At 41.1% G+C, this 23,467-nt stretch overlaps 1 protein-coding gene across 2 annotated transcripts in view; it reads right to left on the reverse strand.

The window, feature by feature from the left end:
- The window catches only part of LOC134452524 (prolyl 4-hydroxylase subunit alpha-2-like), a 42,678-nt gene that overhangs the window by 13,082 nt on the left and 6,129 nt on the right, over window positions 1–23,467 (reverse strand). For both annotated transcript variants that reach the window (XM_063202965.1, XM_063202964.1), the window contains exons 2-6: window positions 20,645–20,742; window positions 18,632–18,728; window positions 6,443–6,594; window positions 5,163–5,300; window positions 2,723–2,962 (exon numbers count right to left, since the gene is read on the reverse strand). In XM_063202965.1, the coding sequence (XP_063059035.1) occupies window positions 2,723–2,962; window positions 5,163–5,300; window positions 6,443–6,594; window positions 18,632–18,728; window positions 20,645–20,726 (709 nt within the window). In that variant the 5' untranslated portion in view covers window positions 20,727–20,742. The remainder of the gene's footprint in view (window positions 1–2,722; window positions 2,963–5,162; window positions 5,301–6,442; window positions 6,595–18,631; window positions 18,729–20,644; window positions 20,743–23,467) is intronic.

Genomic DNA, 23,467 nt, shown 5'->3' on the forward strand with positions numbered 1-23,467 from the left:
TGTGGCAGACACTTGGCCCTATGATAGTGCATCAATCAGGGTATGTCATTGCACATTAACCTATTTAATCCTAAGGCAACTGCAAAACACGCCTGTGCTTAACGCCTGTTGGGAAAAGGTGCCCTAAGCTTATGAAAACCTAAATAGCTCAGCCTCCAATGAAACAAATTGCATTTGCAATAAAACATCCTGATTTATTTTATTTCTACATCGTGTATGTTGCTTCAGGTGCCTAGGTCGATGTAGCGAATACACAGCATCCAGCAACAATGTCTTAACTGGACTCGTGAGACACAAGGTCATATGATCACATTATCAGTAATACGTCATCAGCTCAGCATCTGTGAATGCACATTGCTGCAACACACTCTTATGGTATTTTAGGTATACTGGGCAGTCATGGGCTAGTAGTGAATGTATTGGATTTGCAGCCATGAGTTCAATTCCTGGCGGCAACAGGAGTAAATGAGGCGTGACCTGCTCCTCTTCTATCCTCCCCCCTAGGACAGATGACTAAGGAGAGGTGCTGAGAATGGCACTATTCCTTGACACCACTCCCTAGGCCAGTGGTTCCCAACCAGGGGTGCGTGTACCACTAGGGGTACGCGAGCACACTGCAGGGGGTACTAGGAAAAATGCTTTTATTATAACAAATGTATGGAGCAGTCACATCAGGACAGAGAAAGCAATATAGAACATGAATTAGGGGGTACTCGTGGCACAACTAAGAGGCTTAGGGGGTACGCTAGACAAAAAAGGTTGGGAAACACTGCCCTAGGCAATGTTGTCATGCCTGACCCCTCTGCTGCTCACCAGTGTTGGGGGGATTTTCCTAGCGTACACTACTGTGCTGTAATCACAATGACCAATGGGATCGACTTCTGCTCCTTTTCCCCACTTTCAGCTCATCAAGCTATGAGGTCACTGGTTCAATTCCCGCCACCAATGCTTCTTTTCCACTGCCGGTTTTCCCGGTAGGCCTACAGCTCGACACAGCTTGACACAGCGCAACTCGACTGCCACTCTTTGCTTTTTAAATAGGCACGACACAGCTCAATCGTAAACCAAAAAGTGGCGGCCGAGTCGCGCTGTGTCGAGCTGTAGGCCTATCAAAAACCGGCAGTGGAAAAGAGGCACTAGAGGAGTAAATGACCCATGCTTTCCTCCATCCTCCCCCGTGAGAAAGGTGTGCTTAGCATGCCACTATTCCCCATCGCTACCCCCATGCCTGGCCTCTCACGTCTGTGTGTGTGTAGAGGTGGAATTTCCTTATGTGTAATCATCACTTCCACTGTTTTTCTCCACTTTTCATTCCTTCAGGTTGGCAATTTTTTTTCTGCAAGTCTCCCCGAAGGTGCTACGTCAGCAGTAGACTTTAATGCATGGAGCCGGACAAGTTTTTTTTTCTCAATGGGTCACTAAACAGGTAATCGGACATCTGCTAAAGCCATCACAATCATAAGCAAATGATTGCATTTCCAGGCAAGTCCAGTCCAGGCGAGGACGAATGCCAAGGAAAAGAAAACACGTTTCTACTGCACTGAGGCACTGCTGGCTTATACAACAGGAATTTCCCATTTAGAAATGCACATAAAAGACATGGGGTTCTTTCCATTGCCATGGCTTTCCGTCCCCCTTAGTGCTTGTGGCCTCATGATGAAGTCGCAAGATGCCATTAATAACAAATAATAACAACTTTATTTGTATAGCACAATTCATACAAGACATGAAGCTCAATGTGCTTTCACAGTTTGACTGAAAAATAAATTAATTTAAAAAAGACAAATTTGGCAAAAGTATGCCCGGTGGATAGATCAAAAGTAAAAAATAATGGAAAAGCAAATTTGCATTTGCGATTGGGATGTTAAACGGGGAAAAGGAAAGCCCCCCCAAATGTGTTGTGGCTGGCTAGGCCGACAGCGGGGAAAACTGAATTGTTTTTTTTTTCACTGAAGTGAGGACGGGAGTTCGGAAAATGGAAAGAATCCATGGTATCAAAAAAAAAAAAACCTCAGACAGGGATGAGACGTGTCCTTCCTGTTGCTTGGTGTCAGGACAAACAGTGGGTTAGTGGTCAGAGTAAGCTTAGCCCTGGTCACACCACATAATGACAGGCCTCGAAGAGGAAACTCGAAGAGGCCCGACTACGGCCAAGGGCACCACGGACATCATGCCCTTACATCCTCAACGGCTGGAGAACAGGACGAGAACAGCGCTGAATCAGCTCCATGACTGGGCAAACTCTGGGCACGGTTATGACCAGAGTGGTATAAAGTAGAAGTAGTCCTAACAATGTAATTACAACACTAGTGGTATGATATTACATGACTTTGCAGTGCCATCACTGTACACATGTATCTGCGTTCATCATGTAGCACAATATAGTATAGTATATTCGTATAGAGGCACATCCATTTTCGTTTATATTGTTTCACTCTTCGATGAACACATTTCTCGTTTACTAATAGTAGTGGTACTTAACATGCTCTTTCTTAACAGGAAAAAACAAAAGTTTTAACCACAACCTAAAAAGGGTGTTATAAAGTCCAAGGGTCACTCACTGCCTTTTCTTTGTCTAGGTGGATTTGACAAGTGTTAGTACTTGTGCTACTACTACATACCCAAGGCGAACAGTAGGCAACAACCATACAGGCAAGGAACATGTCATAGTGGGTAATGTATTGTCATGTAATGTAATGTAATGTAATGTAATGTAGCATACCCAGGGCGACCAGGCGGCGCGTGAGCTCGATGGCGCGGGGTAGGTCCCCCATCTGGTAGACGGAGTAGCTGAGGTAGTCCAGGATGTCGCTCTTGGGGGACACGGCCTCCTCGCCGGCGTCCACCTGCCGCAGGGCCTGCTGCATCCACAGCACCGCGTGGTAGTAGTCCGCGTCGTTATAGGCCGTCTTGCCCATGTCGAAGCAGTCGTCCACCGTCAGGTGAGTGTTGTAGCGCCCCCCTGTGGAAACACACAACATCAGTGCATTAGTTATACTGTACAAAGGGCAGAAAGTTCAAGTGTGTGTTGTGACGGCCACCTGCAAACACATAACATCAGTGCATCAGTTTTACTGAGCGCATGTGTGTGCGTGCGTGTATGTGCGTGTGTGTGTGTGTGTGTGTGTGTGTGTGTGTGTGTGTGTGTGTGTGTGTGTGTGTGTGTGTGTGTGTGTGTGTGTGTGTGTGTGTGTGTGTGTGTGTGTGTGTGTGCGTGCGTGTGTGTGTGTGAGGAAATGATTGTGTATGTGAACTGATGTAAGGCTGATCGCTGTACCCAAGTGGGTGCTATGTGTTTACTGCAATGTGAAATTATGTGTATTAGGTCTTTGGTATTTATGTTAACTATTAGGCACCTTAATTTCCCTCGGGATTAATACAATTATTTTACTCTCTACTCTACTCTACATACTGTACCACAGTGCAGAGAGGTCAGGTGTGTGTTGCGAACACATAACATCAGTGCATCATTACATTACATTAAATAAAGTAAAACTTAAATGTAGCTTAGTTAGTAGCTCAGTTCCTGATTTCTGGCACCATGCTTGACATCTGCCACCCCTGTCAACAGTCATGGGCTTCAGATGATACAGTTTAGTACCATTCAATGTAGTTTTGTTTTGTAAGTTGAAAATTCCAATTTCTCAACTTAGAATGCCTAGAAGCCACGTAGAAGTAATAATTCTGGCAATCATCTACCGGTACTTGAAGTGAACCAGGAATACAAGGTGATTCGGAATACACAGAGATGTAAGGAATGTTAATTACTGTTACAACTACATTTAGGCTCATCAACTACTGTATGCTGCACTACAAACCCAAACAGCATTAAAAACAGAGGTAGTTGAGTTGAGTCCAGACAGGTTACTGACAATGCTAAAAGCATTTTAGTGTGTGAACTGAACAACAGCTCACGTGAACCAAACATAACAGGCAGAGACAGAGAACAGGTGCGGGGTGTCAGAGATGTCGCTGCAGGTTCTGTTCTGTCTACTCTTACTGTGCGGACGGACAGACAGCGGGTGCTGAAGGCGTGGAGAGCGGCGGAAGTAATTGACTTTGAATGGAAGAGCAAGTGGCAGAAGCGTCAAAAGCTGCAAAAAGTGTTTCTAGCGCAGGGAGCGTTAAAAGTGTTAAAAGAGAAGTTGAACTTCTGCTAAAAAAATATGTAATGAGCTCGGCAGCCAATGGAATGCTGACATTTTTCTATACATGAGCTTTGGTTGGTCGCTCTCCCAGATCAAACACTTCAGGTTGAATGCTTTGACGCGTTCATCGCCCATTGATCTGTGCTTTACAGGCGGGACTATGCTGCATTTTAGCTCTTTCAATGCCAGCTTAGAGTCAGGGGCCTGCTTAGAGGCAGGGTCCATAAAGGGGCAAATCTACTCAATGAACTGAAAGATCCCTGCCATGAAAACCAGTTTCCATTCGGTCAATCATGCAACAAGCACCAACAAGCCAACACAAAAAGGGATGGGCAGAGAAGGAAGGGTGTGCAGTCAGATTATTTTCTGTGCAGAGATGATTTCTGGGTAATGGAATCCTTCTTAGGGCAACAAAAGAGTGTTTTGTGAAAGGTCAGGCAAGCACGGACACAGAGCATGCACCAGAGGATGTGAGAATTAATATCATATTCTTATTTGTTGGTTTTGGATGGTTTTCTGTGAACGGAGTGTGAAAATGGGGAGTGCCAGCAATAGTTGCTAACTAGGCTCGGTTGGTGCAATGCAGTTTGCAATTTACACCCAAGTAACAACTGTGTTCAAAACAATTGAAGGGCAATGGACTTCTTTTTGAAGGGGCCGAACAGCGTTGACTAAAAATGACCTGAATGAATGACAATATTCATAGATATGTAGGGAAATGCAACTCAGACCTCAATGCAGATACATATGTGGAGATACTGTATTTTAAATGCAAACATTTTGTCTGTTTATATTCTTTATCCCATTTACATGACATACGGACAAAATACAGTAAATAACAATTCTTACATCAACTCAAATGGGCGTAGAACATGGAATCACTCACCATGTGATTGTTTACCGGGCAAATATGTAAAGCGGATAAAAAAACGATTTATTTACAAAAATATGCGTATGGAATGGGCTCACGGCTGTCAGAATGAACTAACTTCAACGCAAGTGACTGGGGCTCACCGGGTAGCTTTCCCTTGGAGAAGCTTTCGGAGTCCAGCTTGTATGTGTCCTGCAGGCGCATTAGGGCCTTGGCGGCCCCCTTCTCATCCTCCTCGTCGGGGAAGTACTGCCGGTGCACCGAGATGTTGGAGATGAAGCCTGGATGATATCAGGGAGGAGAGAGTGACAGGGTTTAAAACAGAAACAAAAAGAGGGGGGAGATAGCCACACACACACATACACGCAAAAGTATGTCAATATTTTGACAAAGGTAGAGTAGATAACAGAGTAGAACTTTGAGAGAACTTTGAAAAGCCATCAGACGAATGTACACAGAGGGTGAACTCATGCATATCTGATATCTCCTCAAGCTCTCTCCTCCTTCAAAGATGAGTAGGTTTACCTGAGAGTGTTGAGCTAGGTTATACACAATAACAAACAATAGTGACTTATCTGTATATGGAATTATTTTACAACCATTTATGTAGACCGGAACCAAACACAGATTCAGCCTGAATGGTTGCCGCTTGCTGGCATGGTGATGCATTATGTTGCCCTATCTTTATAGAATGTACAATAGTTTCTAGAACTGTTCAGGCTTGCTCCCATAGTGACATGTCACGTTATCTTACCTTTGTAGAATCTAGGATAGCTGTGTTTACTACATGAGGGGCGCTCAGGACTCACTCACCCATACAGTACACACACACACACCGCATGAGGAGGCTTTACAATCAGAACAGGCATTCTCACACACACACACACACACACACACACACACACACACACACACACACACACACACACACACACACACACACACACACACACACACACACACGTTTGCCGTCGGAACAAACACACACACACACGCGATATGCTGATTATTCTGGTAATGCAGTTAGAATGTTGCACACTGGAGGCCCAGCAGCACGCGTGCAAAACACACACACACACACACACACACACACACACACACACACACACACACACACACACACACACACACACACACACACACACACACACACACACACACACACACACACAAAGAAACACACAGACACAGACAGACACACAGAATACAAACGTTTGCCGTCGGAACACACACACACACGCACACACACACACACACACACACACACACACACACACACACACACACACACACACACACACACACACACACACACACACACACACACACACACACACGTTTGCGGTCAGAATACACACATTTGCCGTCGGAATACACACAGACACAGACACAGACACAGACATACACACAGAGCTGAGGTTACCGTCGGAGGGGTCCTGCAGCACCAGGCTCTCCAGAGCAGACCACTCTGTGTTGAGCCTCTTCATCAGCTTGTAGGCGTTGACGGGGTGGGCCAGGAACCCCTCTGGGTCCGACGTGGATGCTCGTGTCAGAGTGTCCAGCTTATTGGCCCAGCTAACACACAAGAGGACCGTAAAATTACTCTTTGGGATCATTCTCTCATTTATCAACCCTTCGTTTGTTTCAATTTAGAATAAATAGCCAACAGGTGGATTTCACAGAGAGCAAATCCAATTAAATCAAATTTAGGATGATTAAAACGTTACTTTGCAGTCATTTTCAACAGTGAAACTAATTACTTTGGCTTTATGTCCTGTTCATTGATGTGTGAATTTTATGTACTAATGTTAATAATCATACTTTATAATTCAACTGTGATAACTGAGGATAGCGTCTTTTTTTATAAAGACCCATTTGAACACCTTTCCTTCATGCACAGGTGTTTTCGAGCATTTTGCTGCAAAAGTGTGGCATGTGTTTGATTGCCATGTTGTATGCATGTTGGGTGTTGAAGTGTGTTGCTGTATGCATGTCGTGTGAAGCATTTTTTCTGACACCAAACTGTTAAATTAAGTACAGGCATTACCTAAGGCCAAAACAATGCATACATGTAGATCCAGGCTTATTTTGACTCCACAGAACATGACCAAATTTAGTTCATAACTTACTCAAAAACTAAAAATGTCATACCGAAGTGTTATCTCTTGTGTTCCTTGACTTAAATGGACCTTATAGAACTCCAATGATGTTTTACTTGGCTGGACTAGACTCTTCAACAGAACATGATTCCATTGCTGAAATATTTGCAGTCGTGGCAGTGAGCTTTCTTGAGAAATAGACGTGACTAAGACTGTACAGTCACAGCACTGATGATTAAAGCAGCAGTAAGTAGATCTGGTGGAATTCTCTGGTCACTCTTCAGGTTGGATGAGGAACGGTTTCTAATTTGAAATACACTGACATGGTTTAAAGTTGCTGCAACTATGCTGCTCCTTGAATCTGTGCTGCCTATTGCCAAATATGATCTTTTCATGAATATTTACAAAGAAACATTGGTAACGCTTTATTTTACGGTACAGTATTTACTATGTACTTTCTGGGTAACAACTGGGTAACAGAGGGAAATTACATGGTACCTAGAATGTAAAAAGGGGGTAAATACGATGTAAATACTGTGTAATTACAGAGGAAAAAAACTCAAAAGTTACCGTGAAACTACACTGTGTATTTTCTGGGTAACAATTGGGTAACAGAGAGAAATTACCCAATTGTTATCCAGAAAATACACAGTGTAGTTTCTTGGTAAGTTTTGTGTTTTCCCTTGTAATTACATAGTATTTACATCGTAATTACCCCCTTTTTTCCATTCTAGGTACCATGTAACTTCTCTCTACGGTACAGTATTTACTATGTACTTTCTGGGTAACAACTGGGTAACAGAGAGAAGTTACATGGTACCTAGAATGTAAAAAGGGGGTAATTACGATGTAAATACTATGTAATTAGAGGGAAAAACCTCAAAACTTACCATGACACTACACTGTGTATTTTCTGGGTAATTATTGTTTGATGGCAATTTAAAAAAGGATGAAAGTACTACCTATTTACCTGTTTGTTTTACAGCAATACCACATTTAATTACTAGGTTAATGTGCTGCTCTGGATGGTCATTACACAACTCCAAAGTCAGAACTTACAAGGAACAGTATTTCATTGTAGTTACTGTGTTTATCACCATAAGTACCCATTTATTGCATGGGTAAATGTGGTACTTACCTGACAAAACAATTGCTGATGTCACACATTGCCATGGGCTTTATCTTCATTCTTGTAGCCGTTGAGTCAAAAGTGTTTGGTAAGTACATGGTAGGTTTCTGCACTGTTACCAAGTAACATATATTTATTTACCAGGTAAAAAAGGGGAAACTGTACTGTAAAGTAAAGCGAATGCTCTTACCAAAGTATTACCAAAGTATTACCAAGTAATTAAACTTGTTTCATAAATCATGTAAGTACATGGTAAGTTTCTGCACTGTTACCGAGTTACAGATATTCAGTTACTAGGTAAAGAAGGGGAAACTGTACTGTAAAGTAAAGCGAACGCTCTTACCAAAGTATTACCAATTTCTTACCAAGAAAATAAACTTGTTATATATCATGTAAGTACATGGTAAGTATCTGCACTGTTACCAAGTAACAGATATTCAGTTACCAGGTAAAGAAAGGGAAACTGTACTGTAAAGTAAAGCGAACGCTCTTACCAAAGTATTACCAATTTCTTACCAAGCAATTAAACTTATTTCATGTATCATGTAAGTACATGGTAAGTATCTGCACTGTTACCGAGTTACAGATATTCAGTTACTAGGTAAAGAAGGGGAAACTGTACTGTAAAGTAAAGCGAACGCTCTTACCAAAGTATTACCAATTTCTTACCAAGAAAATAAACTTGTTATATATCATGTAAGTACATGGTAAGTATCTGCACTGTTACCAAGTAACAGATATTCAGTTACCAGGTAAAGAAAGGGAAACTGTACTGTAAAGTAAAGCGAACGCTCTTACCAAAGTATTACCAATTTCTTACCAAGCAATTAAACTTATTTCATGTATCATGTAAGTACATGGTAAGTATCTGCACTGTTACCGAGTTACAGATATTCAGTTACTAGGTAAAGAAGGGGAAACTGTACTGTAAAGTAAAGCGAACGCTCTTACCAAAGTATTACCAATTTCTTACCAAGAAAATAAACTTGTTATATATCATGTAAGTACATGGTAAGTATCTGCACTGTTACCAAGTAACAGATATTCAGTTACCAGGTAAAGAAAGGGAAACTGTACTGTAAAGTAAAGCGAACGCTCTTACCAAAGTATTACCAATTTCTTACCAAGCAATTAAACTTATTTCATGTATCATGTAAGTACATGGTAAGTTTCTGCACTGTTACCGAGTTACAGATATTCAGTTACCAGGTAAAGAAGGGGAAACTGTACTGTAAAGTAAAGTGAACGCTCTTACCAAAGTATTACCAATTCGTGAGCTGAGAATTATAAGGTTCTATCTCCATTTTTGGTAAAATTGAGTTTTTGACATAATCTGACCCATTACATTTTTATTAATGCCTGTGTGGTGTTATTTTGTTAAAAAAGTATTATTTCACATTGTTATTAACAAAATAAAAAGGTTCTATCTCACAAAACGGCTGGGATGTAAAAACTTTGATGCTCAATATCTCAGAACTACCATAAACGGAGATAGAACCTTATAATTCTAAGCTCACGANTTTCTTACCAAGAAAGTAAACGTGTTTCATATATCATGTAAGTACATGGTAGGTTTCTGCACTGTTACCGAGTTACAGATATTCATTTACCAGGTAAAGAAGGGAAAAAAATACATCAAAAGCAAATCAAAGCATTATTGTGGAAATCATTTTTTTTTATTGTATATTGTGGCAAACGACAGTATTGCAACTATGCTGCTCATTGGAACTGTGCTGCTTATTGCCAAATTTTATTATGTTTAGGTAATAAACTAATATATACTAGTATGAATGTAACCCACTACTAGGTATGTACACGTCGATGATAGGCCAGGTTCAATAGCTAGAGAATAAAGACACTAGGCTCTGGGAGAGTGCAAAAAGATAAGTGCAATTAAAAGACACCACACAAGGATATACTTTTTTTCTTTCTTTAGTTATGAATTGCAAGGTAGAAAATATGTACATATTCCCAAAATAAAAGAAAAGAATTGACCCTTTAAAATAAAATAAAATGAATTGTCCTTCAAAAGTGAGTAATTTAAATAAAAGTTGGGAACAGTCCTTTAAATCAGTCCTTTAAATCCTCAAAGAGAAAAGAGTTCCTTTCAGTTGTTCAAGAAAAAAAAAGAAAAAGTAGTTCCTTTATAGTAGTTCCGTTCAGTTCAAGGCCTTAGTTCAGTTTGTAAACCGTTAAAGTAACAACTCAAGTCAGTCAGTCAGTGTTGTTGTGACACAGGCAGGTCACAACCCTACCACATATGCGCCACGTACAATGACACAGGACAGGATCCGACTCAATGGGGTGGGTGGCTCGCCATCAAACGCAGTCATCAATCCACAGCGGAATCCAGGTCCAAAAAACTTCACCTGTGTAACCATACCCTTAGTTAAGCTACACATGTACACAGGACAATGTTCACATTTCTTATCAAATATCAGTTCAAACAGTTTAAACTTAAAGTAGTTGTAGGCCTACACAGGGGTGGAAAGTAACTAATTACATTTACTCAAGTATTGTACTTGAGTAGCATTTATGAGTACTTTGAACTTTTTAAGTAGTTTTTAAAATTAATACTTTTACTAGTACTTGAGTACATTTTGACCCAAGTTGTTAACTCAATTACACTGGAACCTGGCCTGAGTACTGAGTAAAAAAATAGACAAAATGCCACGCAAAATAATGCCACAATCTGCCGGGAATTAAAGATGATGCAGGATGGCACACAGCATTTTCACTATTGTACTATCTTGGATCAATGTATTGGATGATGGCTGGTGCCAAGCAAGAGATAGAGGTTATGGAGGACGATATTCAAGAAAAAGAAACATTACATTGTCTAGAAAAGCTAATTAAATGTAACTAAGTACTTTTACTCAAATTGCATTTTTAAGTGAAGTACTTTTTACTTTTACTTGAGTAGATTTTTAGATAGGTAGGCCTACTTTTACTTTTACTCGAGCAGGATTTTGGCAAAGTAGCCTAAAGATAGCTTACTTTTACTTGAGTAGGCCTACAATTTTCGGTACTCTTTCCACCTCTGGTTGTACAACATTAATATCAATCTTCTCAAAGGAAAATATATGCAAACCGCATACACTTCACTTATACTGAAAAGCATTGCATACCATTCAGTTACATAACCATTATCAAATAACAGGATGAATACTATGAAAAACATCACTCGGTACTGAAACCGCGGGAATTACACACAGATATTGCCGAGCACAGTAATGATCAGGAGGACTTGTTCAGACCTCTCCCCTCGCACTTGCTGGGTGCGTGATCACAAGCATGTGAATTACAGGCCGCTCATTCCAAGCTTTAAACTTATACTCAATTCAACCAAAATATAGGCTACCCTTTTCACACTAAACACAACAAGTATTAACGAAACAAAATACAATTCTGAGGTTTCACCGAAGTATTTCACAGTGATAAGCAATAACATTCAAGTTACATCCGTAGGGAAAATACAGGTGGTTGCCTTACCGAGACGATTCAACAGAAACAATACACGACGAAGCGCAGCTTCTTGCTCTTCAAAACACAAAAGATTTACAGAGCAGGTCGCTCGGTGGTCCAAAATGAAACTTAGAAGTAGGTATCTCTAACTTAGAATTAATTTTCTATCAATATCTACAGTGTTCGAATTATCCACCGGGGTTCGGGGGGGTCGGACTTTTTGCGGACCAAATGATGACGTCCCCCCCCCCCCCCCCCCTCCCCCCCCCCCCCCCAAAAAAAAAAGGGCGAGATATCTTTTTCTTGGGAGTGGTAATATACTGTACAAAATGTAATACAACAACAGAGCTTTAATGTGACGTGATGTGCAAAACAACAACAACAATATGCTATTTGCAAACTGCCTGCTAGAGCTCATATGAATCAAGTGACCACGTTTGCGGGAAGATCAAATCAAAGCACCCGTCTCAGTAGCCTAGGTGTTTCCATGATTGAACTGTTTTGGATGAACATCTGCGAGTAAAAGTGGATATTGGACAGGGTTTTCAGATTTGTGGCCATAGAAATAGGCCTAAGTAGAAAATAGTTTAGACTGGCTTGGTTTAGATGTAATGCCACCAAGAGGAGTTTGAGCATGTTTGGAGTGGAAATCATCTGTCACTGGTAACACTGCCTATGTGCTGGCCTGCGGCGCAGTGAACTGGCAACAACGTCAGGTTCAACAATCCAGAGCGAGCACGACACCGGAGAAAACTGATGCTCCGATTCAACCACCTAGTAGCCAAAGTTTCTGTCATACACACGCGTTGCTGCAACAAAAACGTCTCCAATTTACAGTTGGCAACAACAAGCACAGACGCACAACCAACTCACTCAATGCTGAACAAAAAAAAAAACCGAGCCAACCTCAAACAAACAGCTATATGCGGCTTTCCAAAAGCAAACTAGCAACTAACATTATGTAGTGAGTGACCACGGAAACACAACCAAGAACTTCGTGTCAACAGGAAAGTGAACCCTGACATACAGAATCAAGCTGTAAATTATCAGAATTACAACTCCCAAATTCCACATAGAGCTAGCTTGTAATGTGTGCGCTTTTCTTGAGATTGAAAAGTGCTATCAGATGCTAGCATAGTCATGGAAAATACTGCTAGATGCTACATGGCATGGCCTCTAACACAGTCAAAATAATATTTACTCCTATATTTGTCACGGCGGACAAAATGTAAAAATCCAATTTTCCTACCTTTCTGCTGCTATCCATTTGCCTCGCTAGACAGCTTGCTTGCTATCCATTTGCCTCGCTAGACAGCTTGCTTGACACAGCTATCCTTGGTTTGTGGAGTCTCACTATCCATTTGCGCCTTCTTACTTAGTAAAAATTATAATATTCCAAACATGGTGAGCCTCGTCCTTTATTTTCTGCAGTCCACCTCTTTCACTGAGACCCCTTGTGTATGTTGACTTTGATGGAGTTCTGATGTGGGCTATCGTTTTTTTTTCTCTCGTGGGGGAAAGGGAATTGGCGGTCACCTGTCTTGAGTGTTAGTAAGTTCAGTTCTTTAAAGTTGAAATCATATTAGTTTCATGTACATTTCTCACAAATCACGGGGATCCTTCACCTTGACTCCCCTCGCTCGCAGCTGTAACATTCACCGCGCACCAGAACCAACCCTGCCTATCAGTGGGTGCTGCCGAATGTTTTGACTCTCAAACTGCGAGGACGTGAAACGTCCCCAAAGCAGCAAATTAACGTGCCCAACACGTTTTTTTAACGTTTATTTTTGGTGAGTGACACGTTCAGAATTGGTTCAGAATAGGTTCAGAATTGCGTTCAGATATGGTTAATTTGTAGGTTCCCGATTACGTGCTCAGCACGTTCTGAAAGGGTTATTTTTTGGTGTCCAACACGTTCTCTAAACGTTTCAAAATGGTGTCAAACAACACGTTCGGAAAAACACGTCCACGGACGTACAAATAAGGTGTACATTTGGGTTTTATTACGTGTTCAACACCTATTTTTGACACCAAAAATAAAACCTGCCGCAGCGCCATATGGGCTTGCTTTTTCAGTTAGGGGCTTAAAATTTGGCCTATGCTTTATCCTATAGCATTTATGAGGCCATTACCATTATTACAACTGTTATTATTATAGCCTTAGTTAGCCTAGTTATGCAAAAGAAGAAAAGCATATGTGTAATGCATGTATTTATTTATTTTAAAAACAAGCTGCCACTTGGACTTAAGGGGCTAGAGTGCAGTCTGTGTCTGGGCTTTCTGTTGTCAATGCTGAAGAGGACGCTTGCGTTGGCTTCACCTGAAACATGAAAAGAAGAACTTATTCAACAAGTGATGCTCATGACAAATATAATGGGCCGCAGCTGCATGAGCCCACTCTAAAAATCATGCTTTGCTGGTCGCGAGGATTTCACTGTAATGTCCGTTGGGTTCAAGGGACTCGTGTATGAAATATGAAACAAAATCTTGTAAACATACTTCTATGTCTTCTCACCTTATTAATAAAATAATACAGAGGTGGCACCTGTAGTAATCTTAAATACTAGTCTATAGAACAATACAATGTTCGTAACGGTAGACTAGAAGTATGGAAACCACGTTTCATTACAGTCTAAAAGCCCCCATTGTTTCTAATGAGTAAATGTTATTAGCGAAATGCTAATGACAACTCACCGGAGTTTCACGTTTGAAGTTTCACGTTGTAGATCCAGAAAGAGAAATTGTCAAAAGGAGGGTTGATAGTTGGTAGTAAAGAGGATGCGGGTAAAGTCAAAGAAGGTGAAAATATGAAAGATGAAGGATAAAATAGTAAAAGTTTACGGTGAAATCAAGAGGGTGAAGGTCTGTCAGGTCAGGCAAAAGAAGTGAATTTTCAGTTAATCAGAGCGGTCGCCTAGCAACCGGCCAAGCGCGAGCTGCACAGCTGCATCCAGTTCAGACAAAAACAACTTGGACTTCAGTGCTAGATCAGTGTTTTAAGAAACGTGTCTTTTGACACCAAATTTGTACGTTCAGATTTCGTGTCAGATCAGTGTTTTAAAAACGTGTCTTTTGACACCAAATCTGTACTTTCAGATTTCGTGTCGGATCAGTGTTTTAAAAAACGTGTCTTTTGACACCAAAACTGCATGTTCGAATTTGGTGTCAGATCAGTGTTTTAAGAAACGTGTCTTTTGACACCAAATTTCTACGTTCAGATTTCGTGTCAGATGCGTTGGTATTTTCACGTGTCATTTGACACCAAACCTAAACGTGTATTGAACGCTTTTAAAAGGTGTTTTTGCAAACGTGTCAAAGAAAACGTTCCACAAACGTGTTTGACACGTTGGTTTTATTCAACACCTAAATGACACCGTTAAAAAACGTGTCAATTGGTTCAGAAAACGTGTTTTGCTGCTTGGGCCGCTGGTGGTACAGTCCATTGAAGGGGTGTTCCAAAAACTCATGTTATTTTGTTATTCATAGTACACGTTCAAAATTACAAGTAACAAGACATTTTTAACATCTGATTTTTAACAATACCTCAATGTTTCCAGTACCCCCCAAAAGTGTAATTTAGTCCCATTTGGGGGGTATCAAGTCCCAATCGGGAGGGTCAAACCCCCCCGGTACCCCCCGTAATTCGAACACTGAATATCTAGCTCCAAGGTGGAGCCGAAGAAACGAAGTCTTTCCTTCAGCTTTCGAGCTCTTCTCAGCTCAACTGACTGGAACGGCTCCACGGAAAGCTGAATGCGTGGAAACGCATGTCAAAATAAAAGTCCCATAACGTAACTGTCACAGTAAAAGTCCTGCTATGTTAATCGTGTTTTTAACGATACCAAACCTTCATTCATGAATTGCCTTATCAGTATTATCACTATTTATTATCCCATTTTACTATTTATGCTATTTAATCAACTAATACGTTTTTAATATGCATTTGTCAACTGGGTTACATGAACATAGTAAGTTTTGCAGCTAAAAATGACTGTTTCTAAATTAAAAATTGAGGATCATGGAGAAAATCCCCCTTTTCATTTTTTCATTGATGAAAATTGCAATGTGTGCTGTCATAATACCTAGAAATTGGAAAGTGATATTCATGAAAATGGAAATGAAGAACGGGCAGCAGGAATTCTGGAATGAAATAATAATAATAATAATAATAATAAAATATATGCACCTGTGTGTGTGTGGAACAAGGCAGCCATCCGAGTTGGCAGCAGAAACAGTCCAGGCAATACTTTCTCTAGTCTTGTATTGTAAAAAATGTAGGCCTGGTCTGATGAGTCTTTATATCTGCTGCCAACTCGGATGTTAAAGTGATACTGTCCCATGTTTGGAAATGAGCTCATATTACATTTCCCCTTGAGTTAAGTTATTGGGTTATACCTTTCTCCTGTACTTCCTGCCGTTCTCTGACTACATCAGTGCAAATGTTACCTACATGCTAGCAATTAACACAGAGTCCTATGAGAACAGTTTCCCCTTCTTTACCTGGTAACTGAATATCTGTAAGGGCCAAAAGATACCAAGGCGGAACGGAACGGTCGCAGGACGGACGCGGTCTTTCTGCTTCGTTTTGGCCGGCGTGCTTTTCTCTGCCTTGCACACTGACAGCGTCGGCGTGCGCGGCCAGTCCTATTCAAAACCCTAGCCACAGCCAAAGCTAGCATGCTACTTTGCCATTCATTTGAATGAGACACCGCCGGTCGCCGGCGTGAAAAATACGCTCGAGTTCTATTTTCCAAATGCAGCGCGGCGCGGAGCCGGCTCCCGCGCCGCTGACGCCCGACTACCGCTGGTTGGTGTGTAAGGACAGATATGTTTCAATGTATTTTCACCGACGCCGGTAAAAAACGTGGCCGTTCCGCGACGCTTTACCGCCTTGGTGTGTAAGACCCCTAATTTGGTAACAGTGCTGATACTTACCATGTACTTAGGCCTATATGATATGAAACAAGTTTAATTGTGTGGTAAGAAATTGGTAATACTTTGGTAAGAGCGTTCGCTTTACTTTACAGTACAGTTTCCCCTTCTTTACCTGGTAACTGAATATCTGTAACTTGGTAACAGTGCAGAAACGTACCTACTTACATGATACATGAAATAAGTTTAATTGCTTGGTAAGAAATTGGTAAGAGCGTTCGCTTTACTTTACAGTACAGTTTCCCCTTCTTTACCTGGTAACTGAATATCTGTTACTTGGTAACAGTGCAGATACTTACCATGTACTTAGGCCTACATGATATATAACAAGTTTATTTTCTTGGTAAGAAATTGGTAATACTTTGGTAAGAGCGTTCGCTTTACTTTACAGTACAGTTTCCCCTTTTTTACCTAGTAACTGAATATCTGTTACTTGGTAACAGTGCAGATACTTACCATAGCAAGTTTATTTTCTTGGTAAGAAATTGGTAATACTTTGGTAAGAGCATTCACTTTACTTTACAGTACAGTTTCCCCTTCTTTACCTGGTAGCTGAATATTTGTAACTCGGTTTACAGTGCAGAAACTTACCATGTACTTACATGATTTATGAAAGAAGTTTAATTACTTGGCAAGAAATTGGTAATTCACCAAATAAACTACCAGCAAAGATACCAGTGTGCGGTGATTCATCTTTCATTTACTAAGAAATTGGTAATACTTTGGTAAGAGCATTCGCTTTACTTTACAGTACAGTTTCCCCTTCTTTACCTTGTAAATAAATATATGTTACTTGGTAACAGTGCAGAAACCTACCATGTACTTACCAAACAGTTTTGACTCAACGTCTACAAGAATGAAGATAAAGCCCAATGGCAATGTGTGACACCAGCAATTGTTTTGTCAGGTAAGTACCACATTTACCCATGCAATACATGGGTATGTATGGTGATAAACACAGTAACTACAATGAAATACTGGGGCAATTCCCTTGTAAGTTCTGACTTTGGAGTTGTGTAATTACCATCCAGAGCAGCACATTAACCTAGTAATTAAATGTGGTATTGCTGTAAAACAAACAGGTAAATAGGTAGTACTTTCATCCTTTTTTAAATTGCCATCAAACAATAATTACCCAGAAAATACACCGTACTGTCATAGTAATTCATGAGATATTTTCTTCTTAATTACATAGCATTTACTTTGTAGTAACCCCCCTTTTAAATTTTATACACCATCTAATTCCTCTCTGTTACCCAATTGTTACCCAGAAAATACACAGTGTAGTTTCATGGTAAGTTTTGAGGTTTCCCCTGTAATTACATAGTATTTACATCGTAATTACCCCCCTTTTTACATTCTAGGTACCATGTAACTTCTCTCTGTTACCCAGTTGTTACCCAGAAAGTACAGTAAATACTGTACCATATAGAAGTTACATGGTTCCTAGAATGTAAAAAGGGGGATAATTACGATGTAAATACTATGTAATTACAGGGGAAAACCTCAAAACTTACCATGAAACTACACTGTGTATTTTCTGGATAACAATTGGGTAATTTCTCTCTGTTACCCAATTGTTACCCAGAAAATACACAGTGTAGTTTCATGGTAAGTTTTGAGCTTTTCCCCTGTAATTACATAGTATTTACATCATAATTACCACCTTTTTACATTCTAGGTACCATGTAATTTCTCTCTGTTACCCAGTTGTTACCCAGAAAGTACATAGTAAATACTGTACCGTAAAATAAAGCGTTACCGCAATATTTACTAGTATGGACAAGAAAACAGAATTTAATTCAGAATAAAACTCAATTCCGTTTTGAAAACAACATGTAAACACTTCACAATTCAGAAAGAACTAAATGAAAGTGCAATGTAAACTCGACAGAACTATTTAATTAAACATGGCCAGTGTCTGATTAATCTTGCTTCACGATTGTGTGCAGATCATTTTGTTTTCCCTCCCAGCTGGCTGGCCTACCTCTTGACAGCTGCAAGTTTAGACTCCTCCGCCTTGATGTACTCCTTGAGCGACTGGACCAGCTCCCGCTCCGTGTAGATCAAGTCTGTCATTTGGCCTGTGGGAATGGGGAATGGGGTGGGGAGCAACACGTGAGGTGCAAGAATGCAGATAGCAATCACTTCCAACAGCGTCCTATTCATCAAACACTTCACAGCTACAGAGCAACATGGCACCTTAAGGACAAGAGCTGCACATTGATGCTTGTAACCCCTTAGCGCAGAGCCTATGTTATAACCTTACTGTCACCAAAATTGTAATGGCTATGTCCTAATCTGTTACTTAAAGGGACACTGTGTGAGATTTTTAGTTGTTTATTTCCAGAATTCATGCTGCCCATTCACTAATGATACCTTTTTCATGAATACTTATCACCACCATCAAATTCTAAGTATTCATTATGACTGCAAAAATTGCACTTTTCATACATGAAAAGGGGATCTTCTCCATGGTCCATGGCTATTAAAAATAGCCATTTTTAGCTGCATAAATGACTCTACTTGGACAATACTAGAAAATATGTGTTTATTACTTAGTAAACTTTCATGTAAATATCAAATTTGGCGATAGCCAACCCAGTTTCAATGAGTAGCATAGTTGCAGTACCTTTTTTGACCATTTCCTGCACAGTGTCCCTTTAAGGCTGTCAGTAATGTCATAGCAATGTTGTTATGATGTTGTTGAGTATTTCCAGCAAATAGTGAATAGGCCCGCTGGCGACCCCATCTGCAGTAAGAGGCTACAGAGACATTGAAAGTTTGGGACAGACAATTCACTTGACAGACACTGACGAATGTTGTTGTCTTCTTGTCAATCCAGTGTTTTCCAAACCACTGTGACTGACGTGGGAAGTGTTGGTCTTCTCTTTCAACCCATAATTAGTCACGGGTGATTGTATGCAATCGTCTATTTCATTCCTCCAAATGGGAATAGAGAGAGCCACAATGACGAACAACAGGGGATATATTTGGACCACATTTTTTTGGAACACTAACATTTCGAGAATCAAAATGTCCAAAAGTTTTAGATCAAAAGAACGACGTGGCTTGCGTTCATAAACAAAGCCATTGTTAGCATATGTGTGTGCATATGTGTGAGTGTGCTTCTGATGATGGTCTGACTGTAACCGAAACGTCTGCACTGCACTTGGGTAGCACTTTTTTTTCCCTTAATGCAACAAAAGTTTACTATTGCATTCTGCATTATGGTGTGCGAGTTCCCCTTCCTTGCTTCAAGGTAATCCACTGGAACCTACGCACCCACACCAGGCACCAAGTCCAAAGGCGCAGTACCTCCACTGAAAGAACAAGTGTGCTTGTGGGAAAACAATAAAATCGAACAGTGTCACCGAGAACTGACCTGCCCATTGTTATGGTTTCCTTTCCAGTTGTTGTAGTTGTAACTGAGCCACATGAAGACACGCGCCCACAATTAGCCATTATTCATCATCATCACAATATAAACTACATAATTACAGTTTAACAAATAACACATTTGGCAGAACTGGTCAGCCTGGAAAGCTCCCATTAAGGCGTTCCTTTTAAATTATCTTTGTTGCGTGTTTAGCCAGATCACACCGCACTCTCGATTAAAAGGTGCCAAACATAAACAAAAACTGTAAAATTGAAAGAAAAATGTCTGCACACTTAAATCCCCTTTGTGTTCTTTTTAATAATAGGCCAAGCTTTCGGTCTACTGACTGAGCCCTGATGAAGGTCAGTAGACCAAAAGCTTGGCCTATTATTCAAAAGAACATAAAGGGGATTTAAGTGTGCTGACATTTTTCTTTCAAATTCTCTTTGTTGCAACATTTTTAGCCCTCACAGCCCTTTCGCAGATAACGTGCAAAACCCAAAACGTGTTGTTGAAGCCAAAAAAAGAAAGACAAGAAAAGACGAAACAAAAGTCAGGCCAGAGTTCTGTGCACTGCAGTGAAGCGTGTGGGACAGCCAGAGGGTCTCCAGATAACTTTACCGATGGAGGTGAAGATCTCCGCGTCTGCTCTCCACGCCAGACTGCACAGGCAGAACACCAAGACGACTGCACACGTCTGCATCTCGCCGTAGCTGTATCTACAGAGATGGGACAGATAGAGATAGAGATAGAGAGAGAGAGAGAGAGAGAGAGAGGGGAGGGGAGTGAGATAGGGAAAGAGAGAGAAAGAGTAAGATACAGAGAAAAAGAGAGAACGAGAGAGAGAGAGAGAGAGAGAGAGAGAGAGAGAGCGAGAAAGCAAGTGAGAGGGCAAGAGGGAGAGAGAGAGAGCAAGAGGGAGAGAGAGAGAGAGAGAGAGAGAGAGAGAGAGAGAGAGAGAGAGAGAGAGAGAAAGAAAGCAAGAGAGAGCAAGAGAGAGAGCAAGAGGGGGAGAGAGAGAGCAAGAGGGAGAGGGAGAGGGGGAAAGAGAGCAACAGGCATTGGTTAACTAAAGAGAGACAACACCTTCCCATCCCTGACAAATGGGACCTCAGCCACACATGCACGCTGGCTATTCCAATGACATGTTGCAGCTGGCTTGTTCTTTAAAGCATGTGTAAAAACCTGGAACTTGGTCCAAAACAAACCTGGAAACCTGTTCAGACACTGAACGTTCAAGAAAAGAATTTTAACCACACTCAATTTCATTGTGGCACAAATGTGCAAGCAGTTTTAAAAACTTGTTTGTTAGGGTGGGTGAGCGTTGGTGTTAAGCTCCCTCATAGACATATAAGTTGGGATATCCTTTAAAATGCAAATTAAGAGGACAATTCCTCTCCTGACCCCAAACTGACCCAATCAGCCCTTCGTTATTTAGTTAGTTCAAATAGCAATGGCTCTCCCTACAGTCACTTTGTTTGCAGTATCCAAGTTACTGAAATCTAGCGGTACGTACAGAGCTCTCTACATATCTGGTTGTGTGTGTGTGTGTGTGTGTGTGTGTGTGTGTGTGTGTGTGTGTGTGTGTGTGTGTGTGTGCGTGTACACATGTTCACGTGTGCACACATGCCTGTGCTGTGTGTGTTCATGCGCATGTGTGTTCATTTATGTGAAGAGGCTGTCTCGTAAATGGAGCCTCTTGCTCATCTCTGAGTGAGTAAGCTGTTGGCCTGAGGCGGATCGGGAGGAGGGTCTGCGCTGCGGTGCGTTCAGCAAATGTGGCTCCACGGGAGGTCAGCGGTAGATATATGACTAGAATGGGTCCGGGCTGTTCTATTAGATGATTTACCTCTTAAGTTATTCAGAAAGTCAAAGAATGCGCGCACATCAGTGGCACAGGTGCTGGACCAATCGTAAGATAACTGAAAAGAAAATAAAGGTCCGCAACACTGTTAAATGCTCCCAAATATTTAATGGCACAAAATTTTGTGCCATTAAATATTTGGGAGCATTTAACAGTGTTGCGGACCTTTATTTTTTGTGCCATTAAATATTTGGGAGCATTTAACAGTGTTGCGGACCTTTCTTTTATTTTCAGTTACCTCTTAAGTTAACCTGCCTTACTCCTGAACATGCTTCTTAGTATAGGTCCCTGATCACTAGAATGGATACACATGATACCGTTGAGTAAGAACTTAAACATTTGAAGAAAACCATACAAGCACTACTATCACTTCAACAAAATAGAGCAACACGTCACTATGTAGTTTGAGTTCACCCAGACACCATGAGGTCCCAGCTCAAAAATGTGAAGAAAGTACTGCAAGCACTGAGAACACTGTACACTGCAAACTGTACCAGACAAGCACTTCTACTAGTGCAAGTTCACCCAGACAGCATTGGGTAAGAGGCTAAGAGTGTGAGGAAAGACAGCCATGCAAACACTTCCACTTCCACTAAAAACTGTCACTTCTCATCAACCATCACTTCTTATCAATCATCACTCTCCAGTCATCAACTCCACAGCCAAACACCTCTTATTTGCCTTCAGTACAGCTGATACAGGTGATTATGAATACAAATCTGCAGTGCAAGAATTCATATAAGTACAGTAATTATTCAAATAACTATCTACAGCTACACTCTCCTACTATTCAAAAGACAAGAATAACTAGAAATGCACTCAAGAGTGCAGACAGTGTTCGAATTATCCACCGGGGTTCGGGGGGGTCGGACTTTTTGCGGACCAAATGATGACGTCCCCCCCCCCCCCCCCCCCCCCCCCCCCCCCCCCCCCCCCCCCCAAAAAAAAGGGCGAGATATCTTTTTCCTGGGAGTGGTAATATACTGTACAAAATGTAATACAACAACAGAGCTTTAATGTGACGTGATGTGCAAAACAACAACAACAATATACTATTTGCAAACTGCCTGCTAGAGCTCATATGAATCAAGTGACCACGTTTGCGGGAAGATCACATCAAAGCACCCGTCTCAGTAGCCTAGGTGTTTCCATGATTGAACTGTTTTGGATGAACATCTGCGAGTAAAAGTGGATATTGGACAGGGTTTTCAGATTTGTGGCCATAGAAATAGGCCTAAGTAGAAAATAGTTTAGACTGGCTTGGTTTAGATGTAATGCCACCAAGCAGAGTTTGAGCATGTTTGGAGTGGAAATCATCTGTCACTGCAGTACACTGCCTATGTGCTGCGCGCAGTGAACTGGCAACAACGTCAGGTTCAACAATCCAGAGCGAGCACGACACCGGAGAAAACTGATGCTCCGATTCAACCACCTAGTAGCCAAAGTTTCTGTCATACACACGCGTTGCTGCAACAAAAACGTCTCCAATTTACAGTTGGCAACAACAAGCACAGACGCACAACCAACTCACTCAATGCTGAACAAAAAAAGCCCGAGCCAACCTCAAACAAACAGCTATA

The sequence above is a fragment of the Engraulis encrasicolus genome, chromosome 7, assembly GCF_034702125.1.
Source record: "Engraulis encrasicolus isolate BLACKSEA-1 chromosome 7, IST_EnEncr_1.0, whole genome shotgun sequence".
Classification (NCBI taxonomy): Eukaryota; Metazoa; Chordata; class Actinopteri; order Clupeiformes; family Engraulidae; genus Engraulis; species Engraulis encrasicolus.